At 35.9% G+C, this 20,499-nt stretch overlaps 1 protein-coding gene across 1 annotated transcript in view; it reads left to right on the top strand.

The window, feature by feature from the left end:
- LOC150039010 (usherin-like) overlaps positions 1-20,499 on the top strand; it is a gene marked incomplete at its 5' end in the record, with an annotated part of 572,498 nt that overhangs the window by 36,039 nt on the left and 515,960 nt on the right. The window contains 2 exons of the mRNA XM_090328110.1: positions 9,804-9,999; positions 13,273-13,403. Coding sequence (XP_090184236.1) covers positions 9,804-9,999; positions 13,273-13,403 — 327 coding nt within the window. The remainder of the gene's footprint in view (positions 1-9,803; positions 10,000-13,272; positions 13,404-20,499) is intronic.

Genomic DNA, 20,499 nt, shown 5'->3' with positions numbered 1-20,499 from the left:
TACAGTCGTTAATTTCATTTTTCCTTTAGAATTACAGAAGAGGGATTGGACAGCCAATAGCATTATGCTGTTCTTAAGATTATCAAGTTTCTTGGGCTTGAGCTCAGGGCCTGAGCACTGTCCTTGGACTTTCTCAAGGCTAGAGCTCTACCACTTGAGCCTCAGCACCACTTCCAGCTTTTTTCTACATATGTGGTACCAAGGAATCGAACCCGGGTCTTCGTGCATGCAAGGCAAGCACTTTAACCACTAGGCCAAACTCCCAGCCCCAAGATTATCAAGTTTCTTTAGAAAGCTACTTATTTAGTAATAGCAAAGCTAGATGGGCTGTTAAATATTCTTGATGGTTGCTTTCTAATTACATCCAATTATAATTGTAGTCATTTAGTTTCTTTTCTATCAATTTCAAATCCTAAAGTGCAAATAAGTGCACTGTATTCATGGACACTTTATATAAGAAAATCTTGGGAGGAAAATAAATAATTACAGGGAAATGAGTATGTCATTGAAATATATATAGTTCCTTATTTCTCTCTACTCCATGACAAAGTATAGTAACTGATCTGAATTTCTAATTGAAATTACATAATGATCCATAGGAAACATTCTCAGGGAAAGTATTATTGTATTTATTTTTAAGCATCACATAGTTCTAATGAGCTATTCATCACATTAAAGTAAAGTCCAGTAACATGCCATCAACACAGAGGCTGTAGGAACTGAACTCACATATTTATTAACTGTAGATCAATCACCTACCATGTGAAAATACCGAGCTCTTTGCTTTGGACTTTCTGCAACTTGGTACTTTATGTCTTCCAACCACAAAAAATATCAATGATAATTACTAAGCTTATCTGACTTTACCTATATACTATTAGTGATACTGTAAAGAAACTTCAGCTAAAAAAATGTAAGGAAAAACTTTTATTTTTAGAAAGATGCATAGTAGCAAAAAGAAAGGCACACTGACATCATATTCTTAGACTAAACTTGAATTGCTACACCCACAAGGACCAAGGGCAACTTGAATAGAGCCTGAGGATGATTCAGTTATTAGAGTTTAGATTTAGAATTTCCAACCTGTGTGATTGACTTCTACTAATGAGAAAGAGAACATTTACAGACGTCTCAGAGTCCTTATCCCCAAGTTGTATAGACCGCTTTAGATTACTTTTAATAGATTACCCAATTTCAGTTCCCTACCCTGATTTCTCAAACATGACGGTTTCATAATCTGTCTCATACAAGCAGATTGCTTCCCTGCACTTCCCAAGGGTAGGATGACTTTCGGTGGTCAGGAGTAGAATGGCTTTCCTTGGGTTTCCAGGAATTCCCAGTCCTTTTTAGATTCCAGGCAGAAAGTGAGTCCACTCAGCTACTTAGAACATTTCCTATCCCAAGAGCCAGTGGAGTATGGTGATAAGAGACAAGCGTTCTAAAAGAGAAAAAAAAAATCTAGAAATGTAAATGGGATGTCTGTAATGTGTGAGGACCTGGTATATCAAAAAGTGGTAAATGCGGCCAGGAGTTTGGTCTCGTGGTAAATTGCTTGCCTACCATGCATGAAGACCAGGTTCGATTCCTTGGTACCACGCACATAGGGGGAAAAAAAGCCAGGAAAAAAAAGCCAGAAGTGGTGCTGTGGCTCAAGTGGCAGTGCTGTAGGCTTGAGAAAAATCCAAGGATAATGCTCAGGCCCTGAGCCCAAGCCCAAGACTGGCAAAAAAAAAAAAAAAAAAAAAAAAAAAAGAAACATATATAGTGGTAAATGTGACCTGTCTCAGATGTCTGTTACATTCTAGTGTACTTAGTAATGGATGACCTTAGGAAATGAATAAATTCCCATTTTGATTCCTCAGTTTTCTCATCTGTACAATGTAGCAAATAGATTATCCTACTTCCTAGTTGCTGGAAAAATTTGTTTAGCTAATAATAAAACACCTTGGTTTGATACCACATACTTTAGCTTTCCTTGGAATTAGTGCATGAAAGATATCTGTGTATGTCTTTGTTGAGGGTAGAAGAAATAATATCCCATTTTTGTATCATTCATTAATTTATTTAATCAGTCATTTGTGTGCTCATTCATTTTCTGTCTCAGTAAACGTTTGTGTACCAGTTACAATGTCTGAGGTGTGATTCATTCTATCAGCAAAATCTAGTTCTTTCTTTTAGAATTTCAATCTCAGTCGAGAAAGTTGATCAATATACAAATTCTTACAAATATTCCATGGTAATAGCAGTGATTTTATGTAGAGTCTAAATGTTATTTTAAGTTCTATTGTTGTGGTGATGTTTAGAGGAGTTACAGTTACATGAGACAGGTAATATGCATATTTCCATTTGAACAGTGTCACCTCCTCTCTTCTTTTCTCCCAGAATTTCTCCTCCCACTTCCCCTCCTCCCACATTGTATAGTTTATTTCCAACATACTGTCTTGAGAATATCACTACAGAGCTGCTTCACCCTTTGTCACACTATTTCTGCACCATACTTGACTTTAGTACCACTGAAATTTTACTTCTTAAGGAATATGGCAGATTTAAGAAAAAATATATTAGCTTGCCACTGTTAAAAACATTCTTATGAAATTTTCCATTCAAAATGGATTCTTAACATCTATTTACTGTAAAGGTTGAGCACAAGTTGGTTCACTTTTGATAGTTGAAATCAACATTATGAACTCATATTTTCAAGGGTACTGAGATTTTTTTGACATAAAAATTCTTCTGTACACATCTTGCAGAAAATCCTTTTCTGGGCTCTCAACATTTCTATTGACTGATGTTTCTTTAACTAAGCAGACATTTTCTTCCTTCTTTCAGAGATATGTAATAGGTGTTTAAGATGCTTGGATAAGTGACTGAATAAATGATTGACTCCTATGGCTAAATTACTTCCCATTTTCCTTTATAAATGTGAACGTTCTCTGCCTATTTGAAGGCATGAAAAAAAACAACTGTTCCAATTTTAGACTGCTGGAAGTAGAATTGATAAGAACTGCTTTGGGGCCTGTGGATTATCTTTGAAAGATTATCTTTGCTAGTCTCAAATAGTAACAAAAGAACACTATATTCTAGCTTAATGATCCAGAAGGGAGAAATGTCATTGGATATTAAGATAATATAATGTAGTAAAATAAATTTCATCAGTGTCTTCTAGATTCAATGATTATTCTATGATTTTGCTACCTGAACTTGTCAAAGTACTTGGCTACAACTTAGTGGAGTTGATTAGTAGCCTTTTAGAAGCTATCAAAATGAAAGTAGTTAAATAAATCAGTGACCAAGGTCCTTGACCCTGATATAGACATTGTCCAATTTTGTACTTTGAGCATCCTGAGATATATCAGGAGAAATCCAGTGGCTGCAGAACGTTCTGAAATATAATTAAATGTGACAGATGACCAGCTGGAGATTGGCAAACATTAACGAGAAAATCATGTGCTTCAGAGGCTGCATAAAATATAGAATATTCCTGTTTTCTACATTTTAAATAAGACTTTAAAGTAGAAGATAGAAAAGATAGAGAAAAATTCAAAATTGTACTCATCGTACTCAAATATGCTTGCCAATTATTATTTATCCAAGTTTCTAAACATAGGCTCCTTTTATTCTCTGAAGGAAGTGTGAAGAAACATAATTATGGCATTGAAATTTAGTAGTTTGGAGAAACTATTGCCCTACCCTTTGAGCCACAGTCCCACTTCTGGTTTTCTAGTGCTTAATTGGAGATAAAAGTCTCACAGATTTTGGTGACTGGATTGGCTTTGAACTGTGATCCTCAGATCTCAGTCTCTTGAGTAGCTAGGATTACGGGCATGAGACACCTTGCCCAGCTAGAGAAGCTTTTTAATTGAAGCATTGACTTAAACATAGTCTTTCTTTTTTATCTGTCTTGTAGATAACGCAAAAGGATAACAGCTGGAAACCATCTTAGGAAACAAAACCCAAAATATCCACAAACTAGTCTCAGTATTTTGTTTTTATATTTTTATTTTTGATACAAATTTCAAATAGTCATCCCTTATGAATTAGTGCTTTTACATAAAGTTACTGTTCTGAAAAAAATCATATTTTAAAAATCACATATTTTTGCTGATTGCTGGTGGCTTAAACCTGTAATCCTAGCTACTCAGGATCCCTGTTCAAAGCCAGCCTGGCAGGAAATTCATGAGATGCCTGTCTCCAGTTAACCACCAAAAGCCAGAACTGGAGCTGTTTCTCAAGTGCCAGACTGCCAACCTTGAGTGAAAAAGCTACAGGATAGCCCCAAGTGAATGAGTTCAAGTCCTAGTACCAATACACACAAATATTATTTTTATTACTAATCTATTAACTCAGCCTATATTATACTTGAAAACAAAGTAATTTTCATTGGTCTGTGATTTAAGACAGAAACATTTTAATTTTCTTAGCACTTCTTTTCTTTTCTTGTATGCTAGTCCTGGGGATTGAACTCAGGGCCTGGGCACTGCCCTTGAGCTTTCTCAAGGCTAGTGCTCTATCACTTGAACCATAGCACCATTTCTAGCTTTTTCTATGTATGTGGTACTAAGGAATTGTGCAAGGTTTTTGTGCAAGCTAGGCCACACTCATGGACTTTTCTTATCATTTCTTAGTAAAATGATACATGCTAATAATTTAATAATAAATAATTATAACCATCCATGCATTTGATTTGTCTTCTTCTTAGTGCATTAGTCATAAATGTCCATTTGGAGGAAAATTTAAGTTTTAAATACTAGAAGTTATTTGTAACGCTACCACCACTAGATAACCTTGTAAAATGCTTTCAGTTTATATACTTTTCAACCTTATTTTTTTCTATTTGTAGATAAATCTATATCATCTGTATCACCTGTCTCTATCTTCTTAAAATATTATTTCTGCATTTAGCGGGGAATTCACTGTTACCTAAAAAGAGGACAGTATTCTGCATGCTCTGTTTGTTAACCATTTACTTATTTTACGGACATGTAAGGCTTTTTGTTTGTTTGTTTGTTTTAGTTTGTGTGTTTTTTACATCACTAATAAGATACTCATGGGCACAAATGTTCCGAGGGTAGCTTTCAAAGAATTTCTGGGTCCTGTGGCATGCACCCATACTATTCCTTTCTTCTTCTGGAAAGCATCTGTGCTAGTCTGCCTTACAAATTCCTATTTCCTACTCAGGTAAAAATAATCACCTCAAAATGGTAAATAGTTATTTTCATGAGAAAACATAACATGTTATACATATTTATCTAAGCTTTAAAATTATTTGCGAATGGAAGTCTAGCCACTTTCACTAATGAGTAATTGGTAGAATAAAAGCTCTTCATAAAAGTTAGCAATGAATATCTCTTTGCTTACAATGTTTAAGGGCATCAGGATTGTGTCTTCAAAGCAATGATGCAGCAACCAACCCCATCTTCTTTACAGTAAAGTTTTGTGGTCATGATTCTTACTGTGACCATAATGATAGCATCTCAAGTGACAAAGTTTTCAGATAAGAAGTAATAAACTGAGATAGGGGTTCCATAGAAGTATTAAAAGAATGCTTATGCTGGATTTGCTCCACTCTGTCATGTAGGCAGAAATCCCAAATTCAAACAGGCAGCAGTTGTTCTGTAGAAGACAAACTGTACCTGTAATCAGTGTGACAGGACCACTGGGTCTGACTTCCACCGAATTCCATTCAAAAAGCACAGTTTGGAAAATGAAACCACCACCAGAAAGCAAGCAATTTCCTCAAGATAATACATCTGGAAGTGAAATAAATTTAAAAATGAGAGGAAATTTTAAAAATAAAATATGCAAAAGTCACTATCTTCTAGTAAAATGTGTCTTTTTGTCGAAGTTGTAGTTTTAACACTGTCCAGAATGAGGAAGACTGTTTGACAAAAGGGCACAATTAAGGTCATTTCTCTCTTTTCCATCCAAGGAGTTGGAAAGTGGGTTTTCATGAATTTTTCAATTTTTCCAAATATATGTTTCTACTCCATACTTCGAGATCCAACAAGAAGTTATTGGGGTTTTGTTTTGTTTTGTTTTGTTTTGGTGGGTCATGGGTCTTGAACTCAGCATGGGCTCTGTCCCTGAACTCCTCAGCTCAAAGCTACCACCCTAGCCTTGAGCCAAGCCCCATTTCCCATTTTCCAGAGGTTAATTGGAGATGAGTGTCTCAAGTCCTTTTGTGCCCAGGCTGGCTTTGAACCTTGATCCACAGATTTCAGCCTCCTGAGTAGCTAGGATTACAGGCATGAGCCACCATGCCCAGGCTGGCAGAAGTTATTGTTTTATCCTAACAGTATATGTTGGCTCCTAGGACTTAAGTATAAATAAGATTTTCTTTGTAGTTATAGCTATAAAGTATAAAAGTAACCACCCTTCATTTATACACAAATATTTATATATACATATATATGCATGCATATATAAAACTGCCACATCTATTCATTTTTAAATATATACATATATATGCATGTATATGTGTAGAAATATCTATCTATATTTATTACTGCATACACAAGCAGGGCGTGGTGACTCATGCCTGTAATCCTAGCTACTCAGGAGCCTGAGATATGAGGATCACGGTTCAAAGCCAGCCTGGGCAATACAAAGCCAAGAGAGTCAGATCTCTGATTAATCACTAGAAAATGGGAAGTGGGGCTTAGCTCAAGGGGTAGGGTGGTAGCCTTGAGCTGAAGAGTTCAGGGACAGTGCCCAGGTTAGAGTTCAAGCCCTATCACCACCTTCCCCCAAAATAAAAAAAAACTGCATGCACACATATCTATGTATTATTTTTGCCAGTTCTGGTGCTTGAACTCAGGACCTGTGCACTATTCCTATGTTCAAGACTAGTGCTCTACCATTTGAATCACAGTGCCACTTCTGGCATTTTTCTAAGTAGTTTGTTGGAGGTAAGATTGTCATAGACTTTTCTGTCTGGAGTTTCTTTGAATTAAGATAATCAAATCTCAGCTCTTGAGTTACTAGGATTAGAGATATGAACCACTAGTGCCCAGTTACATATATACATATATGTACATGTATATATTTAAAAATTATTTAAGTCGTTGTACAAAGAGGTTTTAATATAGTATGTGAGTTTATGAGTACAATACATTTTAATCATCTCATCATTCTCTCCATGGTCTAGGTCTTTTATGCAGACCACTTCTAAAGCAAAACATGGATCCAAACGTTTATAATTACATTATGCCCTATACATGGTTGTAGGCAATGTGTTACATGAGTTCATTCATACTGCTGGTGACACTCAAATTTGAAGTCAAAATCTTTGTTGGAATTTGACCCTTCCACTCTACTTTTTTCCTCTTCTATCTTACCACTTCATTTTTTGATATATAACATCTGTCAGGATTTGTGTTGAGAGTACGTAAAATGATTGTCATGTATGTTATCATATGCAAGACAACGCGTTATCTTCTTTTTGTAGAGGAAAGAAACTGAGATTCATAGTAATAAAGCAGATTCCAGGTCTTATGATCTGGTGACAATGCTTGTGATCCACAGTCTCTCAAATTCTCAATAGTTAATACAATACTAATCAGATGAGGAGATAACCGCTGAGGTGGCAAGCATTCTGATAAGTGACTGGTTTTCAAGACAACCTAATGCAATTGAGGTATTACTTTCAGGTAATGGATATAGAAACCGATCTTAAAGCACTGTCAGTTATGATGTAAGAAGAGAGAGCTAGCCGGGCACGGTGACTCACGCCTGTAATCCTAGCTACTCAGGAGTCTGAGATCTGAGGATCACAGTTTAAAGCCAGCCCTGGCTTTGAGACTCTTAGCTCCAATTAACTACCAGAAAATCGGAAGTGGTACTGTGGCTCAAGGGGTGGTGTAGTAGCTTTGAGCTGAAGAGCTCAGGGACAGCACCCAGGCCCCGACTTCAATATAGAGAGCTACCATGTCAAATAGCAGAGATCAGATGTGTGATATTAGATCATCTATATCCCAAAGTCATCCAGGAAAGTCTATTTTGTTTTTATGCTTTTATTATACCTCCTTTAATGGGATAGTGTACTATTTGCATTTATGTATACAATGTGCCATAATCACATCAGGGCAATTACCCGGTCCATTCCCTCAACATTTAATATTTCTTTGCATTGAGAATGTTTAAAATCTTCTCTACTAGCTCTTTGAAGTGTCCAGTTGTCCACAATGTTTAGGCTACTTTTTTGAAACAAATCATTTGCTTCATAACAAGGCTGAGTCCATTCATTATTCGTCCCCAGTCGTTCCCAACAACTGATAATGATTATTCTACTCTTTACTTCCATGAGATCACATTTTCAGATTCTGTATATTGCTCAGAGCATAGGACATTTGGCTTTCTGGGCCTGATTCATTTGAATTAATATAAAGTCCTACCAAGCTGGTGCAAGTGGTGGGATTTTAGTCCTTTTATGGTTGAATAATATTTCATTGTGTACATATACCACAGTACCTTTATCCCACTGGTGGGAAATAACTGAAGTACTTAGCATAGGGTCTAACACATTAAATGTATGCATCTTATGCTACTTTTCCTACTGGCCTTTTTAAAAGTCAGTGAGCAACGGCCCTAGTAATTGGCACTATTTACCAATAAAGATGTTGGGTTTATCTTAAGAATGCAAGCATGGATTTTTAAAAAAAGATCGATTAATTGAATCAGAATATTCAATGAAATGTACAATGCATTTCTTATTTTTCTTATCTGTATTTTTTTCAATAAATACTTGTTCTTTGATAAAAATGCATCTAACCTGAGATCAATAGTCAACATTACAAGTGTTGTATCATTGAAGACATTTCCTTTGAAGTTAAAGACAAGTAGGCCTCCATCACCATGTTAAATAAACATTCTGTAGAAAATCTTGTCCAATAAGATGAAAATAAATATAGCTATAGATAGATTTAAATTTTCAAATAAATCTTTTTCATATCTTCTTTTCAAAGTCTATGGATGGTTGAACACTGTTCATTTCTTCTATTCAGTGTATTCACAGAGAAATAGGTGGATACTGATAAATACTAGTAACATAAAATATGTGAATATTGCTATTGTCTTGATACTGGTAAACCCATATGATGCTTTGCAAACATGAGAATGGGCATTGACTGGCAGAAATGAAACTATTGTGAAGTATAAAAATACTGAGAATGAAACTCAAATTGGGCACACAGGTGTTATAAGAAATTCATTTAATCATAGCTGATTTTTGCGAGTTTGAGCAACTTACTGAAGAAAAACTTGCCATATGGGAGGAAGATAATTGGGAAATATTGCATATGTGTAGATATCCTAAAGCAAAATGGTTTACATTAGAGAAATTACTTTTCAGAGGTGTTTCCTAATGTAAGTATGAGGGTCAAATGTTCAAAGCTGATCTAAACATAGGTAACAGATATAAGGACTCATTAAAGCATAGAATAAATTCATTTGTTTATATGATAAGTCATAGAAGGAGATGAAAGTGACAGAAATATGACAACTTTATTTTACAAGTTTGTAGTAGTTTCAGCTCTAGAGTTCTAAATTGTTGTCAGTTTCACTATTATTCACTTTCCTTTACTATTATAATTGGAATCAAGAGTCTTGACTATGTTGACATTGTGAAGGCCATGGGAAAAATCTAACTCATGTCAATAGGTAGGGCTTTCATCTGATTTTATTTTTCAGAATTACATGATGGCTGGTTGTGAGTTGACAGATATCAGCTTTGTATGGCAGTGAGTAGGATAGAAATGCAAAGCCTACTGCATTGCCTTTATGCTGTTGCTGCTGTCTCATTCCAGTGTGACCGCTGCTTGAGCCTGTACAATGACAAGCCTTTCCGCAGAGGGAATAAAGCCCAGCCTTTCCACTGCAAACCTTGCCAGTGCCACGGCCATGCCAGCAGCTGCCACTACAATGCCTCTGTTGACCCATTTCCTGCTGAGCACGGGAAGGGGGGAGGTGGTGTGTGCGAGGACTGTCAGCACAACACCTCAGGTAAAAGTCACCGCAGGTAGAGGTCAGCAAGGAGGAATCCTGGCCTTGCCAGTGCTCCCCGCATTCTAAATATTGTGGTTTGAAACAATCAGGGCAGCAAAAACTATGAGGCTATTAACTCTAATTAACCACCAAAATGTCAAAAGTGGAGCTGTGGCTCAAGTGGTAGAATACCAGTCTTGAACAAAAATGATAAGACATTTCCCTGGCCCCAGTACCATCGCATGCGTATGCTCACACACACACACACACACACACACACACACACACACACACACTCACGCACTCACACACATGCGCAAACAGCTTCACATTACTCACACTATTTTTACCAAACAACAAATTCATTAAGCAACTCAATAAAACTCACATAAAGGGATATATAATATATTACATATTATATATATCACCTACCTCTGCTCTTAGTTTTCTTATTTAGGACCTGTATTAATTTTTTTTAACATTTAACAGTTAATGTATAAAATGTACATTGATCAATGGAATATTTTCAGATAAAAATAATGCATCATAATTTAGAATATTTGAGGACCGGGAGTTTGTTCTAGTGGTAGAGTGCTTGCCTCGCATGCACGAAGACTCAGGTTCGATTCCTCGATACCACATACATAGAAAAAGCTGGAAGTGGTGTTGAGGCTCAAGTGGTAGAGCTCTAGCCTTGAGAAAGTCCAAGGACAGTGCTCAGGCCCTGAGCTCAAGCCCAGGACTGGCAAAAAAAAATAATAATAATAATTTAGAATATTTGAAAAAAAACAACTAATAAAATTGGCCTAATGATAAAAAAATGAAAACTATATATACATGACATATATTTATCTATGATATTATGTGTATATGATATATAAACCTAGAATATGTGAATATATTATATGACTATTATATGTAAACATATTTATGTGTATATATGAATATATATTCCAAATTATATAATACTGATTAACTTATTTATAATATACAGACAACAGAGAAACATGAACATCCAATTAACATAGTATATTATGCTCACATAATTGGCAGCACAATACTATAATTGGAATATAATGTATTGATGATTAACTATAACAATTATACAGTATCCATTATATTATATTATATAATAATATGAAGAACATTGATATATTATTAGCATAGGACTATATCTACAGCTATATTTATTCTTTTTAAAATTATTTTTTTTGAAAATTCTAAAAATGGGATGATAGATAAGGCAGAGGTTAAATTTCCTTATATCTGGTTTCTCATGAAAATTTTTACATTCATTAAGATTCAACATCTCAATAGAGTTTAGGAATACGTTTTTTAACACTAATTAAAGTAAGAATATGATAACGTCCTATGCTACAACTATCAGATTACAAACAAAATCCTAGGATGTTTTGATTACTTGCTACAAGTTATTGTGCAGATACGGGCAATATTTGAGTTTGTAAAAAGACAATTTTCTCCTTTTGTCACAGCCTCTAAGATGCTTTTTTTTTTTTTAAGGATTATAGTACTAAAAGAATATAAACAGTATCTAGGCATAGTGGCTCACACCTGTAATCCTAGCTACTCAGGAGGCTGAGATCTGAGGATCATGGTTCAAAGCCTGCCCTGTCACTAAAGTCCGTGAGACTCTTATCTACAATTAACTACTAGAAAATGACAAGTGGCACTGTGGCTGAAGAGGTAGGGTGGTAGTCTTGAACTGAAGAGCTCAGGGACATTGCCAAGGCCCAGAATTCAAGTTCCACGACTGATTAAAAAAAGCATACGTTTTTATGTTTTTTAGAATATACTTGAAGACAAGAATGGTAATTCAAGTGAGAAAGAATATTGAGACACATGTAAGGTGGGCTAGTTAGATCAAATGAAATGTACCAAAATACTATTTACGATGAAAAATTCAGAGTATTTTGGGAGCAAGTATAGGTGAAGGGAAGAGAAAGAATGGAGAGTTTTCTGACATTCCAGCTTAAGCAGTGTAGTCATTGAGTTAGTTCTCTTTTGGCAAATTAATCATGTGCTTCGAAATGACAGAAAAAAACAAGTGAACAGCTGGAAAGGTAAATTTAAAGTTTCCCTATTCTAGGGAATCTTCTTGTGGTGTTTCAGCAAAAGCGAATCATCCATATACTTTAGTGGAATTTTATATTGACTGTAGTTCACAGGTATATATTATTTCCTATGATGCTTTAGTTACCCACTAACCTGTGCAAGAGATATAAATAATTAAACATGTCTTACTACTATATTCTTCAACACATACCACACAATTTGTGAAATGGTAATCACAATATATATTGAATAATAAGTTATGGAGAGATTTCTAGATTTGAGGTAGAAATTAATAGTCATATAAATGGGTATATTCCAGAAATACTAATAATTCATTGACTTATGAATCTTCAGTTAATATCCATCAAAAATGAATTTTCACTTGATTATTTTCCTACTTCTCTAATATTGGTCTAATCCTAATAATATTTGAGATTATATACTATCTGAACATAAAAAAGGGTATTTTGAGTTTTACTTCAGCTTATTTCAGTGGTCTTAAATATTACTGGTTTTAAATTTCTTCTTATATAAAATTGTAATTTTCTTCTTATATAAAATAACAAAATTTCAATTGATAAATAGTAAACTTTTCAAATTACCTAATGTATCAGTGTCACAAATTAATATTTAATATAAAACTCATTTATTTTACCTAAATATAATTAATTCCTCATTTCAAATTTGAAATGAGAAATAATGGCCACTAACAAAAGCATTTTCTTTTTAACCATATTTACTCTAGAATAATCCATGGTATTAAGACCATCTCCAATTTTTTAAGATTTACTTGAGTAAAAAACTTCCATGTAATATAATGTATAGACTTATTTTCAACTCTATGTAAATATCATCTGTCAGATCTAGAGAAATTTCTCACATTTTTCCTTTAGATGCACTGCCTGGTCATAGAAACAAAAGTTTTAAGTTTAGAAATAGTTTTTTTTTTAAGTGTGGCCCTCACGAAGCCTAGGTTTTTAAGAAATGTGGTATTGGATAACAGATGGGAGTTTAATGAAGTAAAGCATAGTTTGTAACAGGTTCATTGTTTCATATGCTCTGGATCACTAAATTGGCAGGTAGAGATGAAAGGTGCATTAAAATGGACGTCCCGAAAATTATAGAATTCCCTCAAAGGAATTCAGTCTTTAACTTTGAATTATACGACTGATTTTAATGAATTGGAAGTCATAATGCATAACCTTTTCCTCAACCCAGGAAGGAACTGTGAGCTGTGCAAGGATTACTTTTTCCGAGACTCTGGTGCAGATCCGTCAGCCTTGGATGTTTGCAAACCCTGCGACTGTAACAAAGCTGGCACAAGCCACCAAAGCCTCCTCTGTGAAAAGGTGAGTTCTCCATTTGGAACATAAAGGATCACTGTCTCAGCCAGAGATGAGTTTGGGAAATCTCCCAGTGGAATCCAGGACTATTATTTCCTAGGAAGCCCTGTGTATGTCTTTGCATTTCAAAGAGAGGGGTCAAGTTATAGGAGACCCTGTGCAATGTTCATTATGAGCCCAAGATAAGTACAATGTAGGTGGCCCTTAGCATATGACAAAGGCTCATTTTAATTTCAATTTTGCCAATGTCAAAAAATTGGAGAATGGAGGCCCCAAGTAATATGAGAAATACATTGCATAAGCACCTTACAATTCTAAGTACAGACAAATAAAGGAAAAAGAATCTACTCAATAACAACTGATCTTTGTGTGTGTGCGTGTGTGTATGCGTGCACGTGTGTGTCTGAGTGTGTATTTGCCCATGCTGGTACCAGGTCTTAATCGCAGGGCTTAGTGCTTTCTCTTGACTACTTTCCTCAGAAATGATGAACTCTACCTCCACCTCTGCCTTTGTGCTGGTTAATTGGAGATAAGAGTCTCTTGGATTTGTCTGTCAAAGCATCATCCACAAATCTCAGCCTGCTGAGTAGCTACATCAAAGGCCTAATCCACTAGCATCTGGCTTCGTATTGATTTTTAATAGATGCATAATGTTTTAAGCAATCAAATGCTAGGTTCCTAAAAACAGAACTCTTTTTTTTTTGTCAGTTATGGGGCTTGAACTCTGGTCCTGGGCACTGTCCCTGAGCTCTTCAGCTCAACGCTACTGCCCTTTACCTTGAGCCACAGCATCACTTCCAGTTTCTTGGTGGTTAATTGGAGATAAGAGTCTAACAGACTTCAGTGCCCGGCTGGCTCTGAACCATGATCCTCAGACCTCAGATCTCAGCATAATGAATAGCTAGGATTACAGGAGGGAGTCACCACGCCCTGCAGAACTTTTTTTTTCCCCATTATAATGACATATATTAAAAAACAAAACCTGCTTTCCCAAGCCTGTATTTTAAGGAAGTAGAAGGAAGATTATGAGATTGAGGAAAATCTGAACTACATAGCTAAACACAGGCTCAATTTTTTTTAAAGGAAATCCAGCTTTCCAAGATAAAGAAAATCTAAACTCAGATGAAACATATATTTGAGGCTTTCAGAGTAGGCAAGATGAGTTAATAAGGGCCTACGATGTTTAATTGGGAAACTAAAGATAAAAAAATAATTTGGACACACAATTATATTCTTTTATTTGTACTAACAAAAGATGATTTTTTTCAAAAAAAATCACAATTTTCCATGTATTGATGAATAAAGTCTGAATCTGACTGTATCTTCTTATATATTATCTTTATAAATATGCCAACAATTTCCAGCTTTGCTATCACTTACTATCTCTTTCAGTTCCACTCAGGTACTGATACCAAGACAATCTAATGGAAGAAGACTTAAAAAAAAAAGAGAGAATAATGCTATGGGACAAGTGCATATCCACATAAAAAATAATGACAATGAACCCTATCTCATACCATATAATAAAAAAAGAATGACCCTACCTCATATAACATAATAAAAAATAATAGAAAACAAAGAACTAAGACCATGCCAATTTTATAAGAAAATTACTTTTTAGATATGACATGAAAAACCTGAAGAACGAAAGAAAGACGAAGTATACCTCATAAAATTAAAAACATTTGTATCATAAAGGCTATCATCAAAAAAATGGGCAGACATTGTCTAGTATATACAAACAATCTGTATAGGTCAGTAACAAAAGACCATAAACCAATTATCAAGGAAAAATAATCAAAATATATATTTATTCAAGGGTATAATTTAGCATTAATCATGTAAAAGATGCATGTCTGAAAAAATGCGAATCAAAACTACAAAAATGTCATGACTCACATCTGTAATCCTAGCCACTCAGGATGCTGAGATCTGAGGATTGTGATTCAAAGCCAATCCCAGGAAGGAAATTCTCTGAGATTCCCATTTTCAGTTAATCAGTGAAAACTAGAAGTGAAGTTATGGCTCAAGTAGCAGAGCACCAGCCTTGAGCCCAAAAGCCAAGCAAAAGTGCAGGCCTCAGAACTGACACAAAAACGTCCACCGCCATCACCACCACCACCACCACCAACGACAAATGTAATGAAACAGCACTTCACACTACAGTAGCTAGAACTGAAATCAATAATAAAAAAATGGTATGTGGAAAATAAGAACTTCCATAGAGTAGTAAGGCAAATGTATATACCCAACCTATCTTGAAGAACAATCTGGGACCTCTCATCATATTGTGTACCCAAGTTTACCTCTTCAGTATATAGCCAAGTAAAATGAAAGCACAATTTCATAAAACCTTACTCATAAATGTCATAGCAACAGAATTCCTACTAGTAAAAATATAGAAATGAACTAAATGCCCATCAATTTAATGAATAAAATAGAGAATAAGGAAAGCAGAGGACAGCTGTTCAATGGGATATGATTGAACAGTAACTAAAAAGATATTCTGTAAAAAATACTAAATCTGAGGGGGCAGGGCGTGGAAAGTAGAGCTAGGAGAGAGGGTGTTTTATTTTTGATGATGTACTTTATTTTTTTTGTGGGTAATGGGGCTTGAACTCTGGCCTGGGCACTGTCCCTGAGCTCTTCAGCTTAAGGCTACTACCCTACCCCTTGGCCTGGGCATTGTCCCTGAGCTCTTCAGCTCAATGCTACTACCCTACCCTTGATCCAAGCCTCACTTCCCATTTTCTAGAGGTTAATTGGAAATAAGTGTCTCAGATCCTTTTGTGCCTGGGCTGGCTTTGAACCTTGATCCTCAGATTTCAGCCTCCTGAGTAGCTAGGATTACAGGTGTGAGCCACCACCCCTGGCTCAACATTGTGCTTTTTATGTTGACATTTTCCCCTTATAAGCACAAATCTAGTTTAAATATGTGTTAAAAAAGACAATTAAAAATTAATGTTTTGTTTTAGGAGAATTTTTCTTTAAGAAACCCTTTGATCTTTCCACATCTTCTTTGTTGTTAATTTTTACAATGGGAAAGAATTCTGTGTAATCTGATACGTAGCCAAAGAGAGCTACATATAGGAGAATGAGTGTAAATAAGAATGAAAAAGACTTCATGAAGTTCAACCTTCCATGTCCCCTAGCTGAGAATCACATTCATATTTTACCTTAACTTTTAAAAATTTCAATGAGAAGTATATGAATTATCATTACTTGTGGAAATATTGCACTGGCTACAAATTACGCAAATTATATTCAAAACATTTCTAAAAAAAATATTTTCTGTAACTTCTAATGTGGTCACAGAATGTACACCGAATCTGGTACCAAAACATAAAATGAAATTCAAGGACACTTTTTAAATTCATGTAATTGCAATGCTTAATAATATTAGGGAGCCTGCAAGAAAATTAGGCAGTAGTTCAAGTCTCATTTTGTTATAATAATTTAGGAATCACGCCAGCCCACAGTGTCCTGAGTGACTGTGTTATGTGCTCTCTGTTCTGGAAGGGAACTCCCTTTGGCATTTCTCATTTGAAACTCAATCCACTTTCATAAGATCTGGCATGTTTGCTTCATTCCTCCAGAAGAAATGTTGTAATTCTTCCTTGGGAGGATGCCAAGATCTGGCGTGAAGTCATGCTCTGAGTCACTGTATCCTAAAACTACTCGTGCCAAAGTCAAGATGGAGAGAGCATCTAAAACACAATAACAGTATTACTGATTGAAGAGGAAGAATAAGAGGCATCGTTGTTGGGGAGTTTTAATACAGTCCTTGGATTCCATCTCAGTTTTGGGTAGCCTGTGTACACATATGCAAGAGTGCATTCATGTGATTTTTTTCTTTCTTTCAATTTGTATTTCTGAAGTGAGAGCTTTCCATGCTTTCATCCAGAAAATGATGGTAGTTAATGGAACATAGAGAAGTCTAAATGTCTCACGAACAGCTATGGTTGTCAGTACGAATTTTCAGGGTAAGCATACATTTCCTTCTCTCCCTTTCAGAAGTACCAGGATTTAAGCTCAGAGGCTGCTGCTTGCTTGACTAGCACACTATAGCTTGAGCCATGTCTCCAGCCCAGCTTTTCACTTGTGATTTTGAAAATGGAATCTCATAGATTTCTGCCCAGGCTAGCCTTGAATCACCATCCTCTGAATCTCACCTTTCTGAAAAGCTAGTATTACAGGTGTAAGCCCACAGCACATGGATCCTTCTTGAGTTCTTGAACTCAGTGGATGCATTATATTTCATATGCCCTGAGATGAAGGCTAGCTATTCTTTCTCTTTGCTTCATCTAGAGACATTGTGAGACTGCTCTCTTGCAGTCACCAACTCAGCCATTTTCTCTGCCCCCATCTTTTTGTAGTCTCTATTTATACTGCAGAGATAATGAGAGTTCAGTCATAACATTGAACATGCAGGAATTCATCCAGAGCTATTCAAACTTTTGATGTATAATTAAATATCCTAATTATTTTTTTTCCTGTCAGTCCTGGGATTTGAACTCATGACTTCGACATTTTCCCTGAACTTCTTTGGTTCATGGCTAAAGCTTTACCACTTGAGGCACAGCTTGGTTGTTCAGTGGAAATTAGATTCTCACAAATACTCATGGGCTAGGCAGACTTTGAATTGTGATACTTAGATCTCAGGCTCTTGTGTAGCCAGAATTATAGATATGAGCCATCAGAACTTAGCCCCTAGGAATTTTTTTTAATTTCACATTCTGATTCAGGATGTATAAGGGTGATGACTGAATGTTTGCTTCATTTAACAGTTTCCCAGGTCAGTCAGTCCATTCATCTGTTTAGCTATCTCTCTATCTACCTACCTATCTACCTATCTATCTATCTGTTTCTATCTTTCCATTGAGATAAGATGTCTTATTGTGCAGGCCAGACTACCCTGTAGGCCAAACTGGCCTCAAATTTGTGATTCTCTCACCTCTACCTTCAAGTCTTTGGACTACAGGCATACACTGCCACACTCAGTTTATGGACTACTTTTTAACAGCCAAGGAGATAGGTATACATATGAGATAGAGGAAGATTTATTTTCTGATGGATACAAGTATAGGAAGGTGTGTACACTTTATAAGCCTGTAGTGCTCAGTAAGATGTATTGTTTCTATCCCCTATTCTCTCAATCCTATTTTAAAAGAAAATGGTTTGTCATCTCATTGTTCAAATTATGTCCTCAGCTCTTTTTTTCAAGGTTAAAGAGTCTAAGCCATTTTAATGGAAATATAAGATAATAAATAAGGGAATGTAAATTTAAAGACTATAATATCTCCAGAACAGAGAAACATGATTATGAGATTTTTTTAAGAAGAATACTAAGGAGATGGAATGAATTAGCTGAAATAGAAAAACATCAATGCTGAAAGTATTTTCAGGTCTGAGCTATGGAACCATAAAGAACCACAGAAGGCACCATAATAGTAAGCCTATTCTTGAAATCTGAATATTCTGCCAGGATGACAGTTTTCAAATACATTAAAAGTTTAAAAAGCATACATTTTCTCTGTATAATATACTATTTCCTACACTATTATTAGTGCTTTCTCTTCTGTTCATAATTGTGTGTTTGCCATTAGTTATCACTTGGCCATAAGTCTGACAGGTGGGTTTTCCATATACATTTTTAGGTGTGTGTGTTTATGTGTGTGTGTGTGTGTGTGTGTGTGTGTGTGTGTACATGCGCACACACATGCATGTGTGCCCACATGCACCTGTCCGTATGTATGCATATGGTTGTTTGTGAGCATGTGTTCTGGGGCTTGAACTCAAAGGCTTGTTCTCTCCCTTGGCTTTTATTTTCCCCAGACTCACGCTCTATCACACTTCCATTTCTGGCTTTTGTTAGTTAAGTGATACATAAATATCCTTCACTTCTTGGGGTCTATACGCTGAATAGTATTATCTATGAATATTGAGTTTTTGCATTAGGATGTTGAAAGAAACGAAAACTCAGGATTTTGCCTATTGTTAACTACAAACACAGTCTGGGCACAAGCCCAAGGTGTCAATTAAAGGATGTAGTCTGAGAATATAGAGGTCCACCTTTACAAGGATAAGTGTAAGAGTCCTAAGATATAAATGGGAATGGGCAAAGAAGTAAAAAAGGAATCTGAGCTTGATGGATAGGAGAGTATTGAGAGAATGATCTAAATTAAGGTTGTGACAAGATTCCTGGAAGCCAAAACTAGATAGAGGTAAAAGTTTAGCTCCTAAGTCCCAGGTAAAGTTGAATTCCCATGTTGGTCACCTCTGGCATTTTATTGGGAATTAGCTCATCCCAAGGGCCAGAGTATACAAATTACACAAATTGGCCAGATAATAACACCTCAGGCATTTAAGGCTAGATTCAATAGTGATTAATGACATTGACAGTTAGGTGCCTGCTGTAGGAATTGATTGAACTAGTAATTGTAAAGATAGTGTGAAACAAGACCTGTGGCTTTGGTTCTAATACCAGCTTCCATAGTCTAGACATGTAACAAACAAACCTGAAAATGTCTAAGGAAATGAGCAATATAGAAATCTATGTTTTGCTTATACAATCATTCCTGGCAGCTTGCTGGTTCTTCATGTGTCAAGTCACTTATCTCCTTTCCTGGCCTATTTCTGCCTAATTTTAGCAAAGGAAAAGGAAAAGGCAAGATGAAGAGGTGAGTTTTGTTTATTAAAAGCCTTGGCCCAGTAGAGGCTGACATCTTTTCTGCTCTAGATAACTAGACCTATGGCCATGCAAGTTACAAGTGGGGGTGGGAAAAAAATATAGGCCTTGGCTATGTTGCTACTTCCGAAGAATAAAGTATACTGTGGAATAAAGGAAATGGTCTTGGTAGGGAGCCTGTCCACTTAATACTGCTGCCATGGAGCATTCTCTTCTATGCACTTCTGTCCAATGAAGACATAGAGAATAAGAGTACCTTTTAAGTGTCTGAAGACCATCAGGCAGTCACACTGGAAATAGTGCCTGCTTAAGAGTAGACTTGGTAAGGTGGACAGAGTACCCTGTAGAGAGATATATCATCACACCCTGGATCAGTAAGAGAATTAGATATGGGAGGAGAAGTTGGCTGTGTGC

This window comes from Megascapheus bottae, unplaced genomic scaffold, assembly GCF_031878675.1.
Source record: "Megascapheus bottae isolate mThoBot1 unplaced genomic scaffold, mThoBot2.hap1 H_1, whole genome shotgun sequence".
NCBI lineage: Eukaryota > Metazoa > Chordata > Mammalia > Rodentia > Geomyidae > Megascapheus > Megascapheus bottae.
The sequence above is the reverse complement of the archived record's forward strand: the minus strand, read 5'-3'. Positions and strand labels throughout refer to the sequence as shown.